Source organism: Trichosurus vulpecula, chromosome 5 (assembly GCF_011100635.1).
Source record: "Trichosurus vulpecula isolate mTriVul1 chromosome 5, mTriVul1.pri, whole genome shotgun sequence".
Lineage (NCBI taxonomy): Eukaryota > Metazoa > Chordata > Mammalia > Diprotodontia > Phalangeridae > Trichosurus > Trichosurus vulpecula.
In genome coordinates, this window is record NC_050577.1 from 66,026,736 (window position 1) to 66,051,399 (window position 24,664).

Below are 24,664 nucleotides of genomic sequence, written 5' to 3' on the forward strand. Positions count from 1 at the left end.
ATGATAAAAGTGATAAATGCCTAGACTCAAAGTGCTGGCAGTAGGAACAGAAAGGCAGAGACAGACTCAATAAAACATTATGAAAAAGATCCATAAGTGATTTTTTAAAACGTTGATGCCTATTCTATCTAATTCCTCTCCAAAAGTTACGATATATATGTAAGCTATTTTATTTGATGACTTCCTGGCATCCGTGTCTCTTTCATACATTGACTCAGTGTTTGAATTCACAACCCATTGCCAACCTACATCAGATATCACCACAACACCAAAGCCTGTGACAGATTGAATTTATGCAATTGTGTACTAACAGTCTGTACAACTGTTAGATGATGTGATGGTTGAGCAAAGACGGATTAACATTTTTACTTAGCTGTTTTTTTCCAAAGTATATAAAAATAACTATTTGAGGCTGAATCCAACTGAGGAAATATTCAAACGTTATTTGATAGTTTAGGCATGTTGACTTTGTAACCCAATAATGTTAACAAAATTACTCATTATAATAAATGTAATGGTACTAATTGTCATGAAAAAAATCTATCAGAACTTAATAGCATGAAGAATAGCCAATGTAAGGGGCAGCTAGGTGGCGCAGTGAGTAGATCACCAGCCCTGAAGTCAGGAGGATCTGAGTTCAAATCCGGCCTCAGACATTTGACATACTTACTAGCTTTGTGACCTTGGGCAAGTCACTTAACCCCAATTGCCCTACCTTCACCCCTGCAAAAAAATAAAAAAAGAATAGCCAATGTGTTAGAAGACAAAATTGAAACACAAAAAAGAAAAATTAGGAGGTTAAAACAGTAAGCCATATTGAATATAAAATGCATTAGGAATGAAAAAATAAAAACACATTTATTAAGTGTAAGTGCTGAAATACAAATATAAACAAGCAAAACAGTCCCTGCCCTCCTAAAGTTTATATTCTAGTAAATAAGGCAACATGTAAGAGGGAGATGGAAAATGAGTGGAGCCTACTTACCTATCAGAGCCCAAAATATTCCAGGGTTCCTCCATTGTGGAAGAAGGTAGGAAGGTTGCCAGAGTGGAGGTGGCACAGCATGGCATTAATAGTGAGGAAGACTTTGATACGTGACTACTTTGTAAGAGGCATTTGTGTTTTAGGGTACAGATTGGCCTTTGATGGCTCTAAGATCCTGTGAAGTTATAGTAACTTTGAGGTGGCAATTTGAATAGAGTCAAGAAGCTGGAAGCCATATTCCCGGGACCTAAGAGGGAATTAAGCAGTAAGGAAATGAGGGCACTTACATTACACTATTTTCTTGGTAGTATTCTAAGGTTGTATTTTTTTCCTTTAATGTTGATTTTCTACATCACTGTCACCTCCAAAAGCCTCTTGCCACATAGAACCCTCTCTTATTAAAAAAAGAAAGAAAGAAACTTAAATCAAAACATAGCAATACATTCTGCTTCTATTGTTTACTACCTATAGACTGAGAGGAAGGAAGCATACTTCACATCAGAACATCTAAATTCACAATTTGTAACTGCATTGATAAAAATTCTGAAGTCTTTCCATGCTGTTTTCCTTTACATTTTTGTGAAAGTCGTGTAAATTGTTCTCTCAATTTGGCTTACTTTATATCAGTTCCTTCAAGTCTTCCCAAGTTTCTATGAATTTTTCATTTTATCAGTTCCTATGTCACAATAATGTTCCATTATAGTCATATATCACAACTTGTCCAACCATTTTCCTAATCAGTAGATACCCACTTTCTATTTCAACTACCAAAAAAGTGTTATTACAAATACTTTTGTTTATGTGCACCTTTTTCTTGATCTTCTACCTCCTTAGGGTATGTGCCTAATAAATTGTATTATTGGATCAAAGAATATTTACAGCTTAGAGAATTTTTAGCATAATTTGAATTATTTTCCAAAACAGTTTAACTAATTCATAACTTTGCCAACAGTGTATTAAAGTGTCCACCTTCCCATGGTCTATCCAGTATTTGCCACTTTCTTGTTTAGTTGTGTTTGTAATCAGGGAGCTGTGGCAGTCACAAGACTTCTCAACCCACAAACACCAAAGACAAGGAGAACATCAGTGGGAAAAAACTGTGGGGACAGAGGGAAAGGAGTTCATGGTTGGGGCAGCAGAGGTGGTACAGCTACAGAACTACAGTTGCTTCTGTGCCAGGCCCACCTGGTGGGAGGAATAAAGTGGCAGATCCAAGAAGAAGTGCAGAGCCTGCTCAGATCTGAATCACTGTCCGGGTTGGCAGTTCTTGGGGGAGGAGGAGCACTGAATTGTCAGAGCTTGCTGTGTAGAAAGAGCTCTGAAAACAACAGTGCAGCCCCTCAAGCTTGGGACAAATTACTCTATACTCTACAAGCAGTCATAACCTAACAAAAAACTCAAGGATCAAGTAGTTGGCTGGGAACATGAACAGGCAGCAAAAACAGACTCAGATTCAGACTCAGACTTTGGAATCTTTCTTTGGTGAAGAAGACCAAAACATAAAGCCAGAAGAAGTCAACAAAATCAAAGAGCCTACATCAAAAGCCTCCAAGAAAAACATGAACTGGTCTCAGGCCATGGAAGAGCTCAAAAAGGATTTGGAAAAGCAAGTTAGAGAAGCAGAGGAAAAATTGGGAAGAGAAATGAGAGTGATGTGGGAAAACCATGAAAAACAAGTCAATGACTTGCTAAAGGAGACCCAAAAAAATACTGAAGAAAATAATATGTTAAAAAATAGACTAACTCAAATGGCAAAAGAGCTCCAAAAAGCCAATGAGGAGAAGAATGGCTTGAAAGGCAGAATTACCCAAATGGAAAAGGAAGTCCAAAAGACCACTGAAGAAAATACTACCTTGAAAATTAGATTGGAGCAAGTGGAAGTTAGTGACTTTATGAGAAATCAAGATATTATAAAACAGAACCAAAGGAATGAAAAAATGGAAGACAATGTCAAATATCTCATTGGAAAAACTACTAACCTAGAAAATAGATCCAGGAGAGATAATTTAAAAATTATTGGACTACCTGAAAGCCATGATCAAAAAAAGAGCCTAGATATCATCTTTCAAGAAATTATCAAGGAGAACTGCCCTGATATTCTAGGGCAGAGGGTAAAATAGAAATTGAAAGAATCCACTGATCGCCTCCTGAAAAAGATCCCAAAAAGAAAACTCCTAGGAATATTGTTGCCAAATTCCAGAGCTCCCAGATCAAGGAGAAAATACTGCAAGCAGCCAGAAAGAAACAATTTGAGTATTGTGGAAACATAATCAGGATAACACAAGATCTAGCAGCTTCTACATTAAGGGATCAAAGGGCTTGGAATGTGATATTCTGGAGGTCAATGGAGCTAGGATTAAAACCAAGAATCACCTACCCAGCAAAACTAAGTATCATGCTCCAAGGCAAAATATGGACTTTGAATAAAATGGAGGACTATGTTCAAGCTTTCTCATTGAAAAGACCAGAGCTGAATAGAAAATTTGACTTTTAAACACAAGAATCAAGAGAAGCATGAAAACATAAACAAGAAAGAGAAATCATAAGGGACTTACTAAAGTTGAACTGTTTTGTTTACATTCCTACATGGAAAGATGTTGTGTATAATTCATGAGACCTCAGTATTAGGGTAGCTGAAGGGAATACATATATCTATATCTATATATCTATATCTATATATAGATATCTCTCTCTCTATATGTGTGTGTGTGTGTGTGTGTGTGTGTGTGTGTGTGTGTGTGTGTATAAACAGAGGGCACAGGGTGAGTGGAATATGAAAGGTTGATATCTAAAAAAATAAAATCAAATTAAGAGATGAGAGAGGAATATATTGAGAGAGGGAGAAAGGGAGAAATATAATGGGGTAAATTATCTCGCATAAAAGTAGCAAGAAAAAGCAGTTTTGTAGAAATGGAAGACGGAGCAGTTGAGGGGGAATGAGTGAATCTTGCTCTCATTGGATTTGATCTGAAGAAGGCATAACATACACACTCAATTGGGCATCTTACCCCACAGGAAAGAAGGAGGAAGTAGATAAAAAGGGGGGATGATAGAAGGGAGGGCAGATAGGGGGAGGAGGTAATCAAAAGCAAACACTTTTGAAAAGGGACAGGGTCAAGGGAGAAAATTGAACAAAGGGGGATAGGATAGGAAGGAGCAAAATATAGTTAATCTTTCACAACATAAGTATTATGGAAGGGTTTTACATAATAATACACATGTGGCCTATGTTGAACTGCTTGCCTTCTTAGGGAGGGTGGGTCGGGAGGGAAGAGGGGAGAGAATTTGGAACTCAAAGTTTTAAAAGCAGATGTTCAAAAAAAAAGTTTTTACATGCAACTAAGAAATAAGATATACAGGCAATGGGGCATAGAAATCTATCTTGCCCTACAAGAAAGTAAGTGAAAAGGAGATGGGGGGGAGTGGGGTGACAGAAGGGAAGGCTGACTGGGGAATGGAGCAATCAGAATATATTCCATCTTGGAGCGGGGGGAAGGTAGAAATGGGGAGAAAATTTATAATTCAAACTCTCTTGAAAATCAATGCTGAAAACTAAAAATATTAAATAAAAAATAAAAAAAGAAATTATGAAGGGGTGGTTTCAGAAAAACGTGGCAAGATCTATGTGAATTGATTCAAAGTGAATTTAGAAGAACTGAGAGATCATTGGGCACAATAACAGCAATGTTTTAATGATGAGCAACTGTGAAAGACATAGCTATTCTGATCAATACAATGATCCAAGACAACTCCAAAGGACTCGTGATGAAAAAAAGGTATCTACTTCCAGAGAGAGAGTTGATGAACTCTGCATGTAAATTGAAATATTTTTTGCAGTATGGAAAATATGGAAATATGTTTTGCATGATTTCACATGTATAATTTGCATCATATTGTTTGCCTTCTCAGTGGCTCGGGGGGGAGGAGAAAGAGAATTTGGAGCTCAAATTTTTTTAAATGTTCTAAATAAGTTTTTTAAAAAATAAAAGTTCCTACTCAAAATCTTTTTAGGAAGTACATAAAAAACCACTCAGTACATCAAAAGATACCCGTGAGAAAACCAGGCTCTATTACCTCATAAGAGGTAGAGAAAAAGAACTATATTGAGTGTCACTTGGAAAGCTTATCTTGCTGATCTGAAGTCAGACCTTCATAGAAAAGGTACTAGATTTATAACCAAAAGACCTGGGTTCAAATTCTAACTTCTATTTCCTCACTGAAATATGAAGTTAAACTGAATGCCCACCAAGCTTCTTTCTTATACTCTTTAATAATCCTATAGGGCTTGCCAAATTTAAATAAAGAACTACAGGCAGTCTTACCTCTCTGTAACAAGGGTTCTTAACCCGGGGTCCATGAACTTGGTTTTTTTTTTTATATTTTGATAACTATTTCAATAACATTTGGTTCCTGTGTAATGCTATACATTTTACTTTATACATTTAAAAACATCATTCTGAGAAGGAATCAGTGGGTTCACTAGACTGCCAAAGAGATGTATTATATGAAAAAAGAACCACTGTTTTATATAAGTAAGAAACAATGTGGTACGGTGGAAACAGAGATGAATTTGGAGTCATGGAGTCAGAGTACTTGCTTGTAATCATGATTCTCTGTCTTATTAGCCATGTTACCTTGGATAATTCATGCAACCTCCCTGGGCCCCAGTTTCTGCATCTTTAAAAGAAGGAATTAAATAAGATGATCTCTTGAATCCCTTCTACCTCTGACTGATTCATCTTATTCTATGAAATTGGCACTTTCTTCACATATTTAATTAAATATATATTACACATAAATGTGTATGTTTAAGTGTATACAAACATATCCAATTAAATGTGTATGTATACATATATTCTATTATCTTTTCAGAGATAGATAAATTACCAGCATTATGTAAGTCTCCAGCATTTGGTACAAAGTAAATGCTTGATAAAATATACAGATTTTCCCTAAAATCTAATGCTGTTTAGGTTTTAGTAAATTAAAACTGCATTAAAACTTTTCGACCACCCTGTATAATTTACAAATTGAGAAGACAAGTATGTTCACTGCATTGAAGGAAAGAGGGAAAAGAATATTATAGTGGAGAACCAGGAAATAGTGAGTAGGATATTTGAGTTCTAGCAGCTTTTTTTTCTTCACCATCTTGAAGATGGTACTTTCCTATTCCTATTGCTATAATCTCATTTTATTCCTCAGCTACCTTTTCCTCTTTCTTCCCCCTCCCAACCCTGGGCCATCATATAGACAATGGAAAGGGTGGTCGATACCAGAGGGGGGGGTGTCAGCAAGTGGAGGTAAACCATCCCAATTCCTCCTTTCTCACCTCCAGCCTCAAATTTCCATATGAAATACGAAAATAATTTTTATAATAGAGCTTTAAAACTGAATACTTATTTCTCAATACCTTTGTTGTAGGTGTCTCTAAAGAGGAGCCAAAAATATTGAGGCCTCCAAGACGACCATCAAAACCCAAAACATTAAATAATCCCGAGGACTCCACCTATTATTATCTGTTACATGTAAGTGATTATCTTCCAGTTTTAAAATTCTATTCTATTGCAAAATTCAACCCATAGGAATCACTGAAGGTAGGCGGAAAAGTTGCAGCTGTAATAAGAAAGATTAGGCCATATATTGATAGCATTTAACCCTCTGTCCCTTGAGAGATACTGCACTTATTGTAATAGTTCTGCTTTCAGTATTCTTGCAGCTAAGGCCAATCCTTGCCAAAATTATAGACCAAGTAAAGGTTGTCTTTGAAATCCTCCTTCTAATTTCCCTTTCAGGGTCTTTATCTCCCTACCAAGAGACTCATGTACCCTCATGTTCCACCTTAACTGGCCCCTGGGCCTACCCTACCTCATAGCAGTGCTTTATGTTCCATACCTTTCCTTCTTGCCCCATCCCCCACCAAAACCTTCTTGTTAGTTGTCCCATTTATTTAGGGCCCTGTTCTCAGCTGATAAAAAATAATTTATGTTGATGCATTTATGATAATTAGTGCCTTGAAAAACTATTCTCCCCTAGAAGAATTTGTACTTTAAAGGGAGATTCCCAGAAAAAAAAATGTTTTAACGCAAAGGAATTAGTTAAAGGTAAGAATTTCAGTCACAATTGTGGACTGGTTGAAAGAGATAATTTTGAAGACATGGATCCTTCTGTTGCCCCTTATATCATACCATATAGGCGTCTCTGCCTATACCTAAAGCCACAGCTGACAGTCACAATATCCCCAAAGAGTGTTCATGAGTCAGAATTGACCCTTACCTTGGAGCCATCCCTAAAATCTGTGGGGTGTCCTGCACACTGTCCTGCCCCATGAATGACTTTGTGCCCCTTATTTTGCAAATATCAATCATCTGCCCACAAAATAGGACAGGGGAGAAACCAAAGCCCAATTTTTTATCCCTCCTAATTCAAAAAAAATTAAGAAATAGAGATACACATTACATGCTTACATTGGGACATGTGTACACACATCTACACAAATTTACATTTCATTCCACTAAAGAAATATATGTCTTAAGAGTGGAAAATATACTTAAGAAAAACTAGCTCATGTTTCAGCTCAGGTGTCTCCATATTCTGGAGTACACAAAGAAGCTGCTCCTCTTCTTACTTACATACTGTTACTTACTTACTGTTACTTACTTACTTACTCTTACTTATTTAATACTGTTACTTACTGTTACTTACTGTTATTTACCTACTGTTACTGTTACTTTCTTACTCTTACTTATTTAATACTGTTACTGTTACTGAATCTTACTTACTCTTACTTACTTATTACTGTTACTTACTATTACTTACTGTTACTTACTTACTGTTACTTACTTACTTACTTACTGTTCCTACTTACTTATTGTTCTTCCTCTATGGTTTCTCCCAAAACTAATGGGCTGCCAGACCTTTCAGTCAAAGTTCAGCCACAGGCACATACTAGCTGCATAGCCTGGAGAATATAAATATAAATTTCCTCACCTATAAAAATACTTCTTTTCTTCACAAGGTCATTGTACAAATCAAATGAGATCATTTGTAAGTGCTATGTAAACAGGAGGATTCTTATTATTAGAGCATTTAAACAAAGAGAAACAGTTCATATACAGATCTAAATGAAATTTCCACTCACAGATAGCAGAACTAAAATCATTAATATTGTTCTTTAAAAAGTATTCATGTATAACCGGCGTTTGGTTTTGCTAAACATGTCAAAGAGAAGTCAATCACGGAGGAATCAGAGAAAACAGGCAATTCCAGGTGATCCAAATGTACTTGGTTGTTACCATGAGCAAGGCTTTCTCCACAATAAGATATGTGTATTGATTTTCTCTGCTGTCCAGAATAAGATGCAGCAGGGCTGACATCTATATGTACCAAGACATAAAAAGAAAAGCAGAGACTTAGGATAAGACATTTCAAAGCAATATATAAGATTTCCATTAATGCAGACATTTAGTACCAAATGATTCTTGTTGAATTATTTTAACAGCAACAAAATGATAGATTAAACTGATTTCCATTCTCATTAAACATCATTATGATGGATTTTGAGCAGATGAGGTCAAAAGGCTCTTGCTAAGATTAAAGATCTAATCAGTCTACTAGCAAGTACTCATGAAATTGCTTTTAGAAAGATCTCTGAATTTGGGGCAGAGGACCTGTGTTCAAGTCTTCATTTTGCTACTCGCTACACATATGACCTGGGGCATTTAGTATCCCCTAGCTTCATGTTTCTCAGCTTGAAAATGAAAGAGTCAGGCAGTCTTTGTAAGATCCCTTCCAGCTCTATGATTGATTGGCCCATCAAGTCCATGAGAGCAGAGCTTTGAGTTCGAAGGTATGTATTAATGATCATATGTTATTTAGGGCTCTCACACATACGTACTCTGTCACGTCAAGCTTCTCCTCTGACTTTCCCTTCTCTTTGCCAATTATGGAAGGCTTGCTATTATCTATATATCCCCAATTTTGCCACTGTGGGGATAAATATCAGGCTTAAGATTCAAACATATTGAGTGTCTGTAATGTAAACACCAGTATTAGGGAAACATCTTGACATTTATTTTTTCAATTTCTTTGGATTCTAAACTTAATTCTAAACACCAGCAGACATAAGCATTTCTGTATGCAAAGAACAGAAAAGAGAATTGATTGTTCATGAAAATATGAGTCTCCGTTACACACAACCTGTTGGGGTTTTTTAAAGTATATAATAAATTCCTAATGTTCCAGAGCTGTGCCACCTGCCTATATTTCCCTCTCAACTTCCTTCTCTTCTCTTCTGTGTATTTTTAAGTGTTTCACTGATACTCTATGATTTCTTTTGGGTTGAGCAAGGCATCACTATAACTATTCTCTACAATTCTCTTAACATTCCCTTAAAATCAATACTCAAATAGAACAAATCCATACATTGGCCATGTCTAAAAACATATGCCTCTCCAGTCCAACAACTTTCTGTCAGGAGGTGGAAAGAAGTATGTTTCATGATCAATCCTCTGGAATGCTGGTTAGTCATTGCATTAAATAGAGTCCTTAAGTCTTTCAAAGATGGTTTTCTTTACAATTTTGTCATTGTATAAATTTAGACATTTGTTTTATAAAGGGGGGGTTACAACCTCCTGTCCCTCATTCCAAATGTAACTATGAGCCTACTTCGCTTCTACCCACAGCTATAATGCCCTGGCTCTAATGATATGGAATCCTACCCTCAAGGAGCTTACCTTTCACTTGGTATATAAGCATTATTGTTAAAAACAAGAATCCAGATTATTTTGATATAACTTGGGAAGTTTGTGATTATGACACTATCAAAACCAAGGCTTGGGATTGATTCATGGACCAAATTCAGTTAAACTCAATAGGTATTTAAATGCCCATTCCTTATAAGTTGTGTTATATGCTACAAGTACAAAGATGAAAAACAAATGCATTCCCTTCCCTCTAGAAGTGTAAAGTCCAGTGGAGGGGGAAGGGGACAGTATGTGCAAAAATAAGTGTGACACAAGTTAGAATATACTGAGGGGACAAGAAAATATCAAAGAAGGGTTTCCAAAGAAAACTGCAAGAGGAAGAAATCACTTTCAGCTGGGGGAGAAAGAAATCAAAGAAGGTGTCACAGAGTACTTAGCACTAGAGATGGATCTTGAAGGAAATAAGGGGTGGGAGTGAGAGCGTTCCAGGCATGGGGAGCAGCTAAAACAAAAGTGATATAAATAAAGCATCGAATTTATTTTTTTTAAAAATTCTTACAAAAAAATATATAGCATCACTGTGTTCAACTGCCATCATGAAGGCAATAGATGTTCAGCTTATGTTCATTTTACAGCTACTTAATCCTTCAAGAAAAAAACACAACTTTTTTTTAAGTTCTGTACACTTTTGATGCAAAAGTGTATGCAAATTGATGCAAATCTTTATAAAGTATATTACATACTTCCCAGTCTTCCTAGACACAAAATACTGAGTCTAATTTATGCTTTTATTGTTTCAGGATCATAATTATAAACACCAAAAATTATATTGTATAGTAGTGCCTCCAAGGACTACTGAAATCTACAAGGCTATTTCTCTTCCCATCAAATGGCCTTTGAATTTTTATCTGATTTTTATAACCTTTCCATGTGCTTCCCCGAACACTTCAAATTGTGCTTTCAATCCACTGCTGGCTAGAAAACAAAAAAAAAACTTGTTAGAATTGTTTGTAAAGTAAGAATGAACTGACTGCTTTTAAAAAAACCTGGGGAACTCTCTTGCAGAGGGAAGTGTAAGAATTTTAGTGCGCAGCATTTGTAACAACTGGGCTCTTGTCCCTCCTTAGCCACTTACCATCTGTGTGGCCTTAGGTATGTTATTGGGGCTTGATAACTAAGATCCTCATTTTCCTCTTTTCTGGGCAGCTGGCGACTCAGTGGATAGAGTTCTGGGCCTGCAGTCAGGAAGATCTGAGCTCAAACTTGGCCTCAGATACTAGCTGTGTGATCCTATGTGACCCATTTGGGTTTTCTTGGCAAAGATACTGAAGTGGTTTTCCATTTCCTTCTCCAGTTCATTTTACAAGTGAGGAAACTGAGGCAAACAGGGTTAAGCAACTTGAACAGGGTTATAGAGCTAGTAAGTGTCTGAGGCCAGAATTAAACTCAGGGAGGTGAGTCTTCCTGACTTCAGGCCTGGCACTGTATCCTCTATGCCACCTAGCTGCCCCCATCTGCAAAAATGGATGACCTCTAAGGTTCCTTTCAGCTATAAATCTATGATCCTCTGATGCAAATAGTAAATGAATATAAAATATCTACAAAATCCTTTCTCTCAAAGAACATACAATTTCTCCAAAGGACTATGCAAAAAGCACCTCTTGAGCTAGAAAGAAGTCTTTTATTGGGGTAGAGGAAATCATTCTTTCCTCTTTTTCCTTCTGTTTGTGTTCTTTTTCAAAAGCTAGGGCACGCTATTGCTTCTCCTGAAATGGCAAAAATGCAATGGTTGGGGAGAATTCCCTCTGCTCTGAACTGCTATAAGGAAAGGACTAATTTGTAACTGCCATTTCCGAGAGCCAAGTTTTGCTACAGATATGAGCAAAGAGATTCCCCAGCTTGGGGATTCAAGGGCAGTGTGATGTTTGGTGCTTGGTTATGGAACAGACACCTTGGCTCTTGTCAGTCAGCTTAGCCACTTCATTCGGATCAAGTGTTATTTATTCATTAAAATATCTGGAACTAAGAAAACACACCTCTTGCAGAAAGTTACCAGTGTTACAACATAAAAAGTGGTTCACAGCACTGTCAGCTGGACTGGTAGAGGTCCATATGTGGGCAGTTATAAACACTGATGCTTATATAGCACTTTACATACAGTATCTCATTTGAACCTCACAATGACTCTGTGATGTCAGTATGCCAGGTATAATAATCTTTACCTTACATATAAGGAAGCAGATGAGGCTCAAAGGGCTGAGCAGCTTGCTTATGGTCACATTGCTTAGTTGGAGGCATCACCTGATATGAAACCCAACCATTTTCTTCCAATTTGCATATGAGTAAAATCTGAGGCTACAAGAAATTAAGTGACTTGCTAATGGTTCAGAGGTATCAAACTATGCCTTCTGTCTCCAGATCCAGTGCTCCTCCCACACCTGTGTAGTATGTAAGCACAAACTGGCCTAGGGCATTAAAAGGATTTGAAATGATGGAAATTAAGAAAAAAGAAGGGAGGATCCTAGTTGTCTAATTTGACTTTTTAGTTTCCTTGAATGGCATCATAATGTTGTATATAAGTATCAATATCCCTTATCCACTGCTTCACAGAAGCCCATAAGAATGAAGCTGATACAGAATCGTTGATCTCACTAAAAATATTAGAGCATCCCCAAAAATAACAAATTGTGTATGTGTGTGTTTGTGTGTGTGTGAGAGAAAGAGAGAGAGAAAGAGAGAGAGAAAGAGAGAGAGAGAGAGAGAGAGAGAGAGAGAGAGAGAGAAATGATTTAGTGTGTCTCTAAAATTACTGGGAAATTGCCCAGATATGAACAAATCATTATTAATTGTTCTTATTTATCACCTTGCACTTGCATTGTGCCAGTTACCTTGATATCTGCTGGTACTTTGCATAATTAAAAGAGTATCTTCCACTAGTACAAGGTGAATGGTATATTTGTTTTCTCTACTGGGAAGACATTATTTGTGTGTGAGACAGAGACAGAGCTCTCCAATGTCCTTGTGCCACACAACTAAGCATCTGTGTTTAAAATCATGACATGAAACACATCCCATAGTGCTTCAGACAATCAGGCAGTGATTGATTTCAGTTCAAGGGAAAGAACAATGGTATTTGATATGAGGTTAAAATGGAGCTACTACATAGACAATGGCAGCTTGTATTAGTAGAGTATATTAGTAACATATATGCTTCTTGGTTCTATATCTGAGTGTTATCAGATGACTTCCAAGATGTGACTTGATTCATTAAGTTCAATGCTGTAATATAATTAATTAAAATAATTATAGCCCATTAATCTACTAGCACCATGGTTTCCAGAGACTTCCCACTTAAAATGACAAAATTGTAGGAACCTTGGGATTTTAGGACTATAGGAAACCTTAGCAATCCACTAGACCAATTCCATCATTTTGCAAATGAGGAAACTGAAAACCAGGCATCTAAGGGTCTTTTTTGAAAAGTAACACTTCATTCTGTTCTATTTGGGACAAACACATTAGCTTCTTAATTTCTCATCATTGGCTACAACTTCTTGGTTTCAGGAGAAAAGCGTTTTTTAATCTGCTGCCAAATTAGGCATGTTTTACATTTACATATAATATAAAATTATAAAGCCAACTGCACTGATGGGAAATAATGGGAATATAATGGGAGAGATTGTCTAAATTAGTTAAAAATCTGAATTAAAGAATACTTTGAAAGAAATTCTGTTTTGTTGCTTCCAGATAAATACAGTAACTTGAGGTAGGCTCACTGTTGGCCTTCTGGAGAGGCATCCTATTAAAGGAATAGAAAAGAGTGATTATATAAATAGTATATCAAAACACTAGCCTAGCCTCTGTTTTTTGTATTTGAAAATGGATTCTTCTAAATGCTTTAAAAATCTCTTCTTTTTAGCAGATAAACATTTTCCTTTCAATCTTATGAATGTATTATGAATCAATCTTATTATGTAATAGTTTATCTGATAATCTTCTTCCACAAGTAGTACAAAGGTTCATTTTAACATACTCACTGTCCAACATACTCACTAGAAACCATGATCATAATTTCAAAATGGGAAAGTCTAAATTAATGAATTTCTATAATACACTAAAATTAATGAGATTTTCTTGTATCATGGATCCAGACAAAAATTGGAGACTAAAATATGAAAATACCTTCTTCACTAACATATCTAATGCAATTTGAAGGAAGCCAAAGGTATATTAATAGACTTTAAAATTTTTGTTTTCCTTAGAAATCAATCCAAGAAGAAAAACGAAGACCAAGGAAAAACAGGTAATCATTATCCTTTAACATGCAAGTATAATCCTGATCCAAAAAAACATACATGTACTTTCATAAATGCTTAAATCCAAATTATGAAAAAGCATTGATTTTATGGAGTTGAATTTAGAATACAGTCTACTCCCAGCATAACACATTCCTTGCATACTAAAAATATAATATTTATCAAAGTCATAATAGGACACAGCAACTGGGGCATTGACCCAAAGCACTGAAATTTAGAGACTACTGATAACACTTTACTCCTTCAGCTGCTAGACACAACCAAACTTAGCACCTTTAGCAAAAATGATAAGTTAAAATAGGAAGTTACCAGGTGCTAAACTTCCTCTCCACTCCTATTCCCACCCTGACACATCCTAGGTAAGCTATCTGGTCAACACCACCCTGTTCCACACCCCACCAAGAGCAGCATCCCAGGGTCTTTCCCCATCCACTCTTACCACTAGCAATAGAACATGTCTCAGAAAGTATATTTCAAAATGTATCTTGTGCTGCTTGCCCTAGGTATATTTTCTGAAACCTGACTCAAGCACAAAAATTACTATATAATTCTATATAATATCCTATATAATATTCTATATAATATCCAACCTCATAACCATATATTGAGAATGTTTCCCATTGTTTTCTACTATAATATGTTATTATTCTTGACCCCTTGAAATAGGACCTTTTCATTATGAAAAAAAGGAAATTCTCATAGACATGTAGCCCATTTGTCCCTATAAAGCTCCCTTCTTGCATCTCTTTTTCTCTTTCTTTGAGGTTCTTTCTGTGTATGTGTCTTTGTGTGTTAAAGGGGGTATCTCTGTGCAAGAGAGTTCTTGTCATACTGGGTTTGACCTATAATTCTCTTGTCATATTCGGTTTGACCTATAATCCTCAAGTTTATATCCCATCATGTAGTAGCAGTAGTAGTAGTAGTAGTAGTGGTGGTGGTGGTGGTGGTGGTGGTAGTGGTAGTAGTGGTAGTAGTCTCAGTACCTTGAAGCCTGAGACTGTCAAGCCAAGTTGATAGAATACAAAATGACTCTTGTGACCCTGCAGATCATGCTGCACTCACGCTAGCTCCTTAGAAATAGTACAAAGTTCTGACCAGGTAGTCTTTCTTTTTTTAATTTTTAATGATATCTTTTGTTTTCCATCACCTCAATCTCTTAATATCTCTCCCCTACACAATAAGCTATCCCTTATAACAAAGAATTTTAAAAGAAGAGGGTTAAAGCAGCCGAGTAAAACCAGCATACATGCCAACTAAAACTGATAGCATGTCAGTGTTGTATACTCATTGCCCCATATCTCTACAAAAAAGGGAGAAGGTTATATAGTCTTTTCATTAAAACAGATATTCATGAAAGACGATACTACAGTAAAACTCTGATTACCTGGAATATTTATATGCACTCAACTTTTATGAGCAAAATGTGAATCACAGGAAAATAAAACCATATAAATTATTTAGTCAAGCAACTAACATCTGGGCATATCCTAGCATAACCCAAGCATTCATTCCAAGCCCTCATACCTTCAGGTAGAGTGATAGATATGGAGTCAGGAAGGCTTGACTTTGAATCTGGCCTCTAATGCTAGCTGTGTGAGGCTGGGCAAGTGACTTAATCTCCTTAAACTTCAGTTTTCTCAGCTGTAAAATGGAGATAAAAATAGCACCTACCTCCCAGGGTTATTGTGAAGATCAAATGATACAACTTATCTAAAGTGCCTGGCAGACTTTAAAGTCCTATATCAATGCTGTTATCATTAAATGCCTTTTACATACAATGTTTCTTTAAATCTTATTTCAGCACATCATCATAATATGATAGTGACTCCGAGGTCTCCAAAGCTGTGGCAGCAGAGTAAAGGTTTTGGCAAGTGCTGCTGAGCTTGGAAGGCTTTGTGTACAGCCTCAGTGATGGACTGTATAGTTTTTGCCAGTGGACAAATCTAGCTAAGGTCAGAGACACTCATTACCAGAAGTTGGCCACCAGGTGGTTAATTTTTTCAGCCACAGCAGTTCATGAAAATCATCTCCTAAAACACAAAGGGATTTCCATCTGTATTGGTGGAGAGAGGGAGGTCCTACATTGATGAAATCAGTGATCTTCTGAAGTATTGAAGTATACTCTGTACAAAGTACTATGTATGCCTCCAGGATCCAGTAATCATAGAAAAACTAAATGAATGAATGAGAAAACATTACCATGTGCACTAAAATGCTTACTATATGCCAAGCACTGTGTTACCTTCAGCATTCCATGTTTACTAAAGCATGGATATGAAATAATGTGTTTTTAAATAATATTCAACAGTATCTTGAAAATTGGTAGGAAGTGGTATGATTAATATGAATATGAAATAATGTGTTTTTAAGCAATGTTAAAAGTAACTTGAAAATTGGTAGGGAGTGGTATGATTAAGTTCCAATTAATCAGAAAAAATCAATTCACCAGAGAGGATCCTATTCCCTGAACATTCTGGACAATTGATGTTTAACTATAACACCATTATACCATAGTCTTTATTTATATTGGTGCCCAGTTATCAACTAATGACTTCCCCAATAAATTGACAAAATTTATTCATGGGGGTATTGACAAAAACATATTCCAAAATGATGCTAAAAACAAATGTTTTGTTTATGCATTTCTAGATATTAGATCTAGAGCTGAAAGGGACCTCAGAAATCATCTAGTCCAATCCCTGATTTTGCACATGAGGAACTTAAAGCCTAAAGAGGTTTAGTGACCTGTCCATGGTCCTACAGATAGTAAGAAGCTGAGTGTGTATACTAGTGTTACAAATGGAAAGCATAACTTGAATACTTGAAAAATATGCTATCCAATGATCAGCAGCTCTCACTCCATCTGGCTACTCCAAGCCCCTCTGTCACATTTTCTGTGAGCTGGAACCACTGTACACTTCAACGTCAAGCAACCGCTTTCCCCGAAATCTGTTTCACCTCCACCTCTGCTGAGATGATCCAGAAAATCAGTTTGTCAGAGTCTCTGAATCACTATTATAAATGTATTGTGGATACCAGTGATGCACATGGATGAGGGAATGAAAGAAACTTACTCCCACTTCAACCTCAACTGCTTTGCACTTTAGAAACCAGCAAAACAAAAGCCTATGGAGATTCAAAAAAGTTAAAGTGGACAACACACTTCCATGTGCTCATACCATATTGGAGTATAACCAAGGCATAGGACTTCCCTCTGAAGACCAAATACAGTTGGAGGTGGGGGGAAAAGCATCAGGGAGACCCCAAGAACAGCAACAAGAGGGTTCTCCCTAGAATCATCCAAGTGGAACATGCCTTTTGATGTACCAATGGGTAAAACTTGCTGTCAGTCTGAATTTGTATATAGGGGTCTAAAAAATTGCCACAGAAGTTGATGATAAATCTTGTGTGTAAAGTGATAGGTGATAAGGAATATTCCCAACTACACCATTAATACCAGAGTGGCCACAAGAAAATCAGAACCAAAAGGAAAGGCAACCCAGGTGATAAGGCTTATGGTTAAAAGTCAAAGGTTGTGACTATTGGTAAGTCTGCTTTATAAACTCATGGTATGGGACAAATATTTTTGTGCATTGTCAGATTTCTGCCATTTATGTTACCATGTGTGTGACTCCTAAATTGTAGTCATTGAAAGTAAATTAAATAATTACTTTGTAACATAAGTAAAATGAAAATAGAATTGACATTATGTATGGCATATGTGTTCATTTACAGTCAGGGAAAAGTACTAGATTTAGAGGATTTCTATTACAAAGGATTTTCAACCAGTCGCTCTGGACTGAAAGAATATAAACCTTATATGAGAGAGAGAAGACCACGGACAGAACTCCAGAACTCATGTTTTAAGGCTGATGAAAGGTAATAAAGCTTTAGCTACCATTTTCACATTTGTAGTTTTGTTGCTTAGGCAAGAGATCATTTCAGTGGAATGTGAAGAACGCTGAACTTAGGAATGGAAGGACCTGGGTTTGAACGTCAGCTCTGTACATAGACATATGAGTGCGGACACATTGTTTCACCTCTCTGTGCTTCGCATATAGAATGGGAATCATATCTGGACCTGCCTCAAAAAGTTTTTGTGAGGGTCAAAGCAGGGCAATACACATGAACGTTCTTTTAAAATCTATAAAGAATTGTAGAAATGTCCATCTTCAGAAATTGTGGTGTTCAGGGATTCACAACCATAAAACATCACCAGGAAAATATTAGTGAGAAGAAGATGGATTTTTCTGTCAGGAGAAGTTTGGGATCATTAAAAGCACTATTCAGTTTCCCAAATGCAATCTAATCTGCTTTCCTTCTTCCAATGAACACTGGGCCTAGCCCATGGTCCATCAACAGTAACTGTCCTAGATATATTGTATTGATGTACTAACTATGAAATGGGTGCACAACTGCAAGTCATAATCTAGACATTATACATTCTTCAACCACTTGGTTTGTACCATGAAAACTGTTCAGTTGATAGGATTTTTGAGCAGTGGTAGAGCTCATCAAGAAAGCCCTTTAATGTTCCAGAGTTTGATGCAATCAGCACGTCATATGCACACACACAAGAATATCTGGAGAACCCCAGCCTTCTCTTGGTGAATAACTATGGTGAATGTCTTGTGGCAAACACACATATCCCTGTTCTCTGCCTTACTAAACATGAATAATCAGTTATTGAAAAAAACCTTTTCTGTGTTTGTATATCAAGGAATTCTGCATGATCTTAACATATGCAAGAGAGAATTGTTAAATGCATCTTAAAGCTAAACTTTGTTCTTCTGAACAAAATATAGCATGATTGACAATCTTGCAATACCACAATCTCCAAAAACTCAAAATTGTAGGTGACTCAAAAGGCAATGGAAAGATGTATGTTGAACATAAGTATGCTGTAATATATTTCCAATGATACTAAGACCATGGTGTAGCATAAAGAACACTGAACTTGGAGTCATAGGATCTATGTTCAAATTCTGGTCTGCTACTTACTACCTGTATGACCTTGGGGATGTCCCTTTGCCTTCCTGGGCTTCAGCTTCCTACTTATAAAATGAAGGGATTGGATTAGAGGATCTCTGTGGTCCCTTCCAGCTCTAGATCCATTATCCTATGGCCTAAAGGATGTCATTTGAGAAATTTATGCTCTGAAAAGGACATGAGCAGTCATAAATCAAGAACAAGAAATAACAATTCAATAGTCTGGTACCTGAAAAATGCCCTTAGTAATGCCTTTAATGATGCCCTGCTACCTGCAAAATGTAAAAAAGAGACAGAGAGAGGAGGAAGAGGAAGAGGAGGGAGAGACAGAGAGAAAGGAGAGAGATAGACAGACAGACAGAGACAGAGACAAATCCAGAGAGAAACAGAAGACAGAGGGGGAAGAGACAGAGAAGACAGAGAGGAGGAAAGAAGGAAAGGAGCAGAGAGAGAGAGAGGAGGAAGAGGAAGAGGAGGGAGAGACAGAGAGAAAGGAGAGAGATAGACAGACAGACAGAGACAAAGATAAATCCAGAGAGAAACAGAAGACAGAGGGGGAAGAGACAGAGAAGACAGAGAGGAGGAAAGAAGGAAAGGAGCAGAGAAAGAGAGAGAGAGAGAGAGAGAGAGAGAGAGAGAGAGAGGAGGAAGAGGAAGAGGAGGGAGAGACAGAGAGAAAGGAGAGAGATAGACAGACAGACAGAGACAGAGACAAATCCAGAGAGAAACAGAAGACAGAGGGGGAAGAGACAGAGAAGACAGAGAGGAGGAAAGAAGGAAAGGAGCAGAGAAAGAGAGAGAGAGAGAGAGAGAGAGAGAGAGAGAGAGAGAGAGAGAGGAAGGAGGGAGGGAGGGAGGAAGGGAGAGAGAGATGAATGATACATGAGGGAACACGGGCAAGGGTCCTTCAGAATAAGGTGTAGATGGTTTGTGAGCTACCCTGAGGGAGAAGATGATGCACATCACTTAGACCATAGATCCATTGAAATACAAAGGCAATATAGAAATGTAAACTGTTGTAGTAGTGGTGGTGGTGGTTGTTGTTAAGCAACAGCATACCATGTTTTACCTCTTGGTAGATATTCTTACCATATGCTGTATGTTACAAGCAAAAGGCAATTTATGAGTAAAACCATAAGTGACAGAACCAGAAAGCCCTATGCAATAATTTTTAAGAAATAAGTCAATATAATTTTAGATCAATCATTGGTTATTCATTTCTAGTATCCAATTATTTGGAAGCAGGAGCATCAGTCCAAAACTGAGGAGAAGAGAGAGTTCAAGTAGTTATTGGCAAGCATTTTAGCTCTAATCTCTTTGGCACTGACCCTGCCTGACATTGACTATGTCCTTCAGACCAACCCTCTGTGGCCCAGTTCCTTCTTCAGGATAGAATTAGCTTTACTGATTATGTTTCAGAAGTATTGGGTACCTAACAGACCTTTGTAAAGTTTGGATATTTAAGGGAATATGAGAAAGAGGAAAATGCTATATAAGAAAACAAATAAAAACAGTAATGTTAGTATATTCTAACTAAAATCCTAAGCACAGTGAGGCCTACCCTAAACTTTAGAATCCTTTCAGGCTGAAACAATGACTCCACTACTATTATACCCTGTCCATATTCATTTCCTTTCTTAGACCCAGAATGACGCACGCTGAAATTTCTTTTTCCTTGTCCCATCATGTCCCTCTCTCCCAGTGCACACTTGCCTGTTTCCCACTTCCATAAACCAGTATGCCTGACTCAGCAGAGTGCTATCTCCCACCAAAGCACCTATCTCTTTTCATTTACTGCAGACACTATATCTCTGACTTGCTGCCTGTTGCTCCAGGGGTGCCTGTCAAGGGCATACATGGCTCCAAATTATGAGTGGTCAGCCATAAACCTTTACAGTAGCAGCTGTTTGCGCTGATTTCATTTATTTCATTACTTCAGTGGACATTTATTGAGCATATGCATGAGGTGAAAATGGTGAGGATGGTTTGTCTGCAGTGGAAGGTTCATGTTATGGAACAGTTCAAAGGGAGATTGAATAGATAGCATGGGGCCAGATTATGAGATTTATTGATGACAGATACTATAGTACATAATTCTGTTTCAGGCATTCAACTAGAGACAAAAGAATATAAGTCTTATACTATGAGATAATACCTATCCTCCAGGAACTTATTTGGGCAGAACATATACATATGAAACAAATGAAATTAAGCAAGTTAACTTAAGCAGCATAAGCACCAAGCAAATAGGGACGTCCTGGTATGATGAAAAGGCTACAGACCTAGTAACTAACTGTGTAATTTCAATTCCCCAGAGCCTTTGTTTTCTTAGCAGTGTCTTTAATGTTACCCTTCCCTCTAGTCCTAACCTCAGACCCCTATAAGCCCACAAAAAGTGTATGACAATCCTGCGTATTAACTAAAATCTAGAAATAGGTCTATTTGCCAGTAAAAGCAAACTAGCAGACTAAAGCAAAGAAACATTATCCAATACACCTGCCTAGATGAAAATAGGGAATATACAAAGACGGCAAAAGGATAGGTGTGAGGGTTTGAAATGAGGAGCGAAGAACTTAACACTGTATACACTATACACCTTGACAGTGGGACCCACAAGTATTTAAAATGAAAGCATGGGATTTAGAACTGAAAGAAATCCTGAAGATAAATCTAGTCACCACACGAAAAGCATCGTAGAGGAGAGAGCTCTGGACTAAGCACCACAAAGATGTATATACCAATCCTGCCTTGGACACTTACTAGCCCTGAGACCCTATGGAAGTCTCTTAACCTCTCTGGACCTCACTGGATTCAATGACCCCTAAGGTCTTTTCCAAGCCAAAATCTATAAATCTGGTTATTGTTGTTCAATCATTTCAGTCATGTCCACCTCTTTGTGACCTCATTTGGGGTTTGCTTTGGCAAAGATACTGCAGCAGTTTGTCATTTCCTGCTCTAGTTCATTTTACAGATGAGGAAACTGAGGCAAAGATGGTTAAGTGACTTGTTCAGGGTCACATAGGTAGTAAGTGTCTGAGGTCAGATTTGAACTCAGGTCTTCCTGACTCCAGGCCTGGCTCTCTATTCACTGTGCCATCTAGCTGCCCATAAATCTGATACAACAGCTTTATTTTCAATTGAGACAACTCATGACTAAAAATGATAGGAAAAAAATGAGATGCAAGGTCTTATCACAGGTAGTGATCAGCAGATGAGAAAACCTTCTCTGATACCAAATCCAGTGTCCATTCTACTACAACACAGATAAAACCTGGGGTCCAGTGGGTTTTAGAAGGTTGGAGTTGACAATGACCAAATTTTCCTTATATCAGCACCTGAGTAGAGGCACAGTTCACTTCCCATCTCTCTTCAAAAAGCACTTTGTCTAGAATTGCATCCATGAGTCTCTCTTCTACTCCATTCTTCCAGCTCAGTAGCAGAGGCAACTGAGTTACCCAGTGGATAGAGCACAGAAACTAGACTTGGAAATAGCTAAGTTCAAATATGACCTCAGATACTAACTGTGTGACCTTGGAAAAAATCACTTAACTTTCTGCTTCATTTTCCTCATCTATAAAATGGGGATTAAAAAAACTCCTACTTCCCAGGGTTGGATGTTGTGAGGATAAAAATGAAATCATATTTATAAGGTGCTTTGTGAGCCTTAAAGTGTTATATAAATGCTAGTTATTATTAGCTATGCTTTGCAGGTATTTGTATCTAAAAGGATATTATGTCTGCTAGAGAGAACTGGCTTCAGAGATCTAAAATGACTGCTAGCTTAATTTGCAAGGTGTAACCTTAAAGCTCCAGAGGTACTCCTGAAAAATATCCCAGTGGAGTACCTCCCCAAATGTAAGCAGCATCAAACTTTGAAGTTTGGCTACTTGAGAAATTCCAGAAGGCAAAGCCAATTAATTAATTGGGTAGTCCATTAATCCCATTCTATGTGATTAGAGAAAAAAAATTTAAAGCAACCCAACTCGAGCACAATGACATGTATGTGTGTGTGTGTATACACATATGCATATACATGTACATATACGTATAGGTATGACTAGGAAAAGGGAATTCTGATTTGCAGAACTTGGGGATTTAACATTGTTATCCTCTCTGTGCTTCTCTACAACCCCACCCCCTCCAGGTGTTGGGCTATGGCAAACTCAGGAGAAGAAGGCACTGGAGATAACCCTTATGACTACCGGAAACTACTACGAAAAACTTCTCAGCGCCGGCGTCTGGTCCAGCAGTTTTAGCCACTGGGAGGGCTGTTGCTGATATGACCCTTTGGCTTCTACAGCCTAGGCAGGGCATATTTTCCTTACTTATTTGGTGCTGCCTTCCTTCCTGCTTTATGACAAGTGCTCCAAGAGATGGCAGATTTGGACGCTCCCTGCCCCTTAACCTAGGGAAAAGATCTACCCAAGGGCACAGAAAGACAGCCAAAAAGGACAAACACCCTTGTGAGTGAGAATCAAGAGATACTAGCCTCTCTGGACCTTGAAAAATGTGAGACATATCATGACCAGAAACATTCTCTTCCATTATCTCCTGCTGATCTCTCACATCAGCTGCATGTCATTGGCCCATAGCTTTCTCAATTGTCACAAGGTATCAGGAGACCACCAGGGAGGGCATTCCTTCTGGAAACATCTATCCCTACCAGAGCAGTTGATAAATGGCACTCCTTTAAAGGAAACTATCTTTGTATTTCAACAAAAAATTGAATTTTTTTAAAATAACTGACAACTTGTAAAGCAGCCCCATGTCTGCTGTGAGGATGAATCTGTAGACAAACCTGGGCTCAAGATCAAGGCTGCTGTACCATCACCTTTTCCATAGCACTATTCAAAGGTTGGGTGTCTAGAGTGATATCTCCTCTCCCCAGATTCTGTCTTCCTTTGGAGTCCATTGGATTTGATTGCTGGCAATGTCCCTTACCTGGCTAAGTCTCCAGCAATGTTTGAGTGCTTTGGATGATGTAAGCCTATTTCTGCACCCTCTTTGTTATTAAAATTACAAAACAACTGAAGAACCCTTTGGGAAATATCATTTTCTTTGGTGGCTGCTCAAGAATTACTCAACTTTTATGACTGGGAAAGGTGGGAACATGTTCCCCTTATGTCTAAGGTGAAGGTAAAATGGAACTGGCAGCCAGTGAATATCATTGGAGCAGTCCTTTTTGATTAAGGAGACTATGGGTTTTGGAAGCCGATTTCTCCTTAGTTAGACTCTCAGTTCTAGGTTTGGTTCTTGATTTCTGTGAGGTCCAGATCTCTTTACATCTTTTTTTTTAATTTACTGTTAAATGTAGCTGTTGAATTGAAATCCCAGATAGCAGGTATGGGACAAGGAGCTCAGATTTGAATTGGCTCATTAAGTTACATTCCAGAAGGTGACAACAAGGGACCCCTTTTGCTATCTCTAAGTAGCTCTGGGCTCCTCTGGCTATTCTCCAGCAAGCTTCTCACCCTCTCACCATCCCCCAAAGAGAACAGAACTGAAGCTGGGTTGTTAGACATTCCATGCAGAATTATAAATAAAAATGGAAAGAGAGGGGAGGATTTGGAAGAGATGGGGACGCAGTGGGAGTAGACATAGTGAGTACACACAGATGTAGAGAGGTACCAAGAAGTCTGCTGGGCCTAGGATCATCCCCAACTCCCTCAGGT

At 37.7% G+C, this 24,664-nt stretch overlaps 1 protein-coding gene across 1 annotated transcript in view; it reads left to right on the forward strand.

Annotated features, from left to right (window-relative positions):
• The window catches only part of MYO3A (myosin IIIA), a 265,783-nt gene extending 242,535 nt beyond the window's left edge, over positions 1 to 23,248 (forward strand). Inside the window, exons 30-33 of the mRNA XM_036761365.1 lie at positions 6,407 to 6,510; positions 13,950 to 13,990; positions 17,739 to 17,882; positions 23,137 to 23,248. Of these exons, the coding sequence (XP_036617260.1) occupies positions 6,407 to 6,510; positions 13,950 to 13,990; positions 17,739 to 17,882; positions 23,137 to 23,248 (401 nt within the window). The remainder of the gene's footprint in view (positions 1 to 6,406; positions 6,511 to 13,949; positions 13,991 to 17,738; positions 17,883 to 23,136) is intronic.
• The last annotated feature ends 1,416 nt before the right edge of the window (positions 23,249 to 24,664 follow it).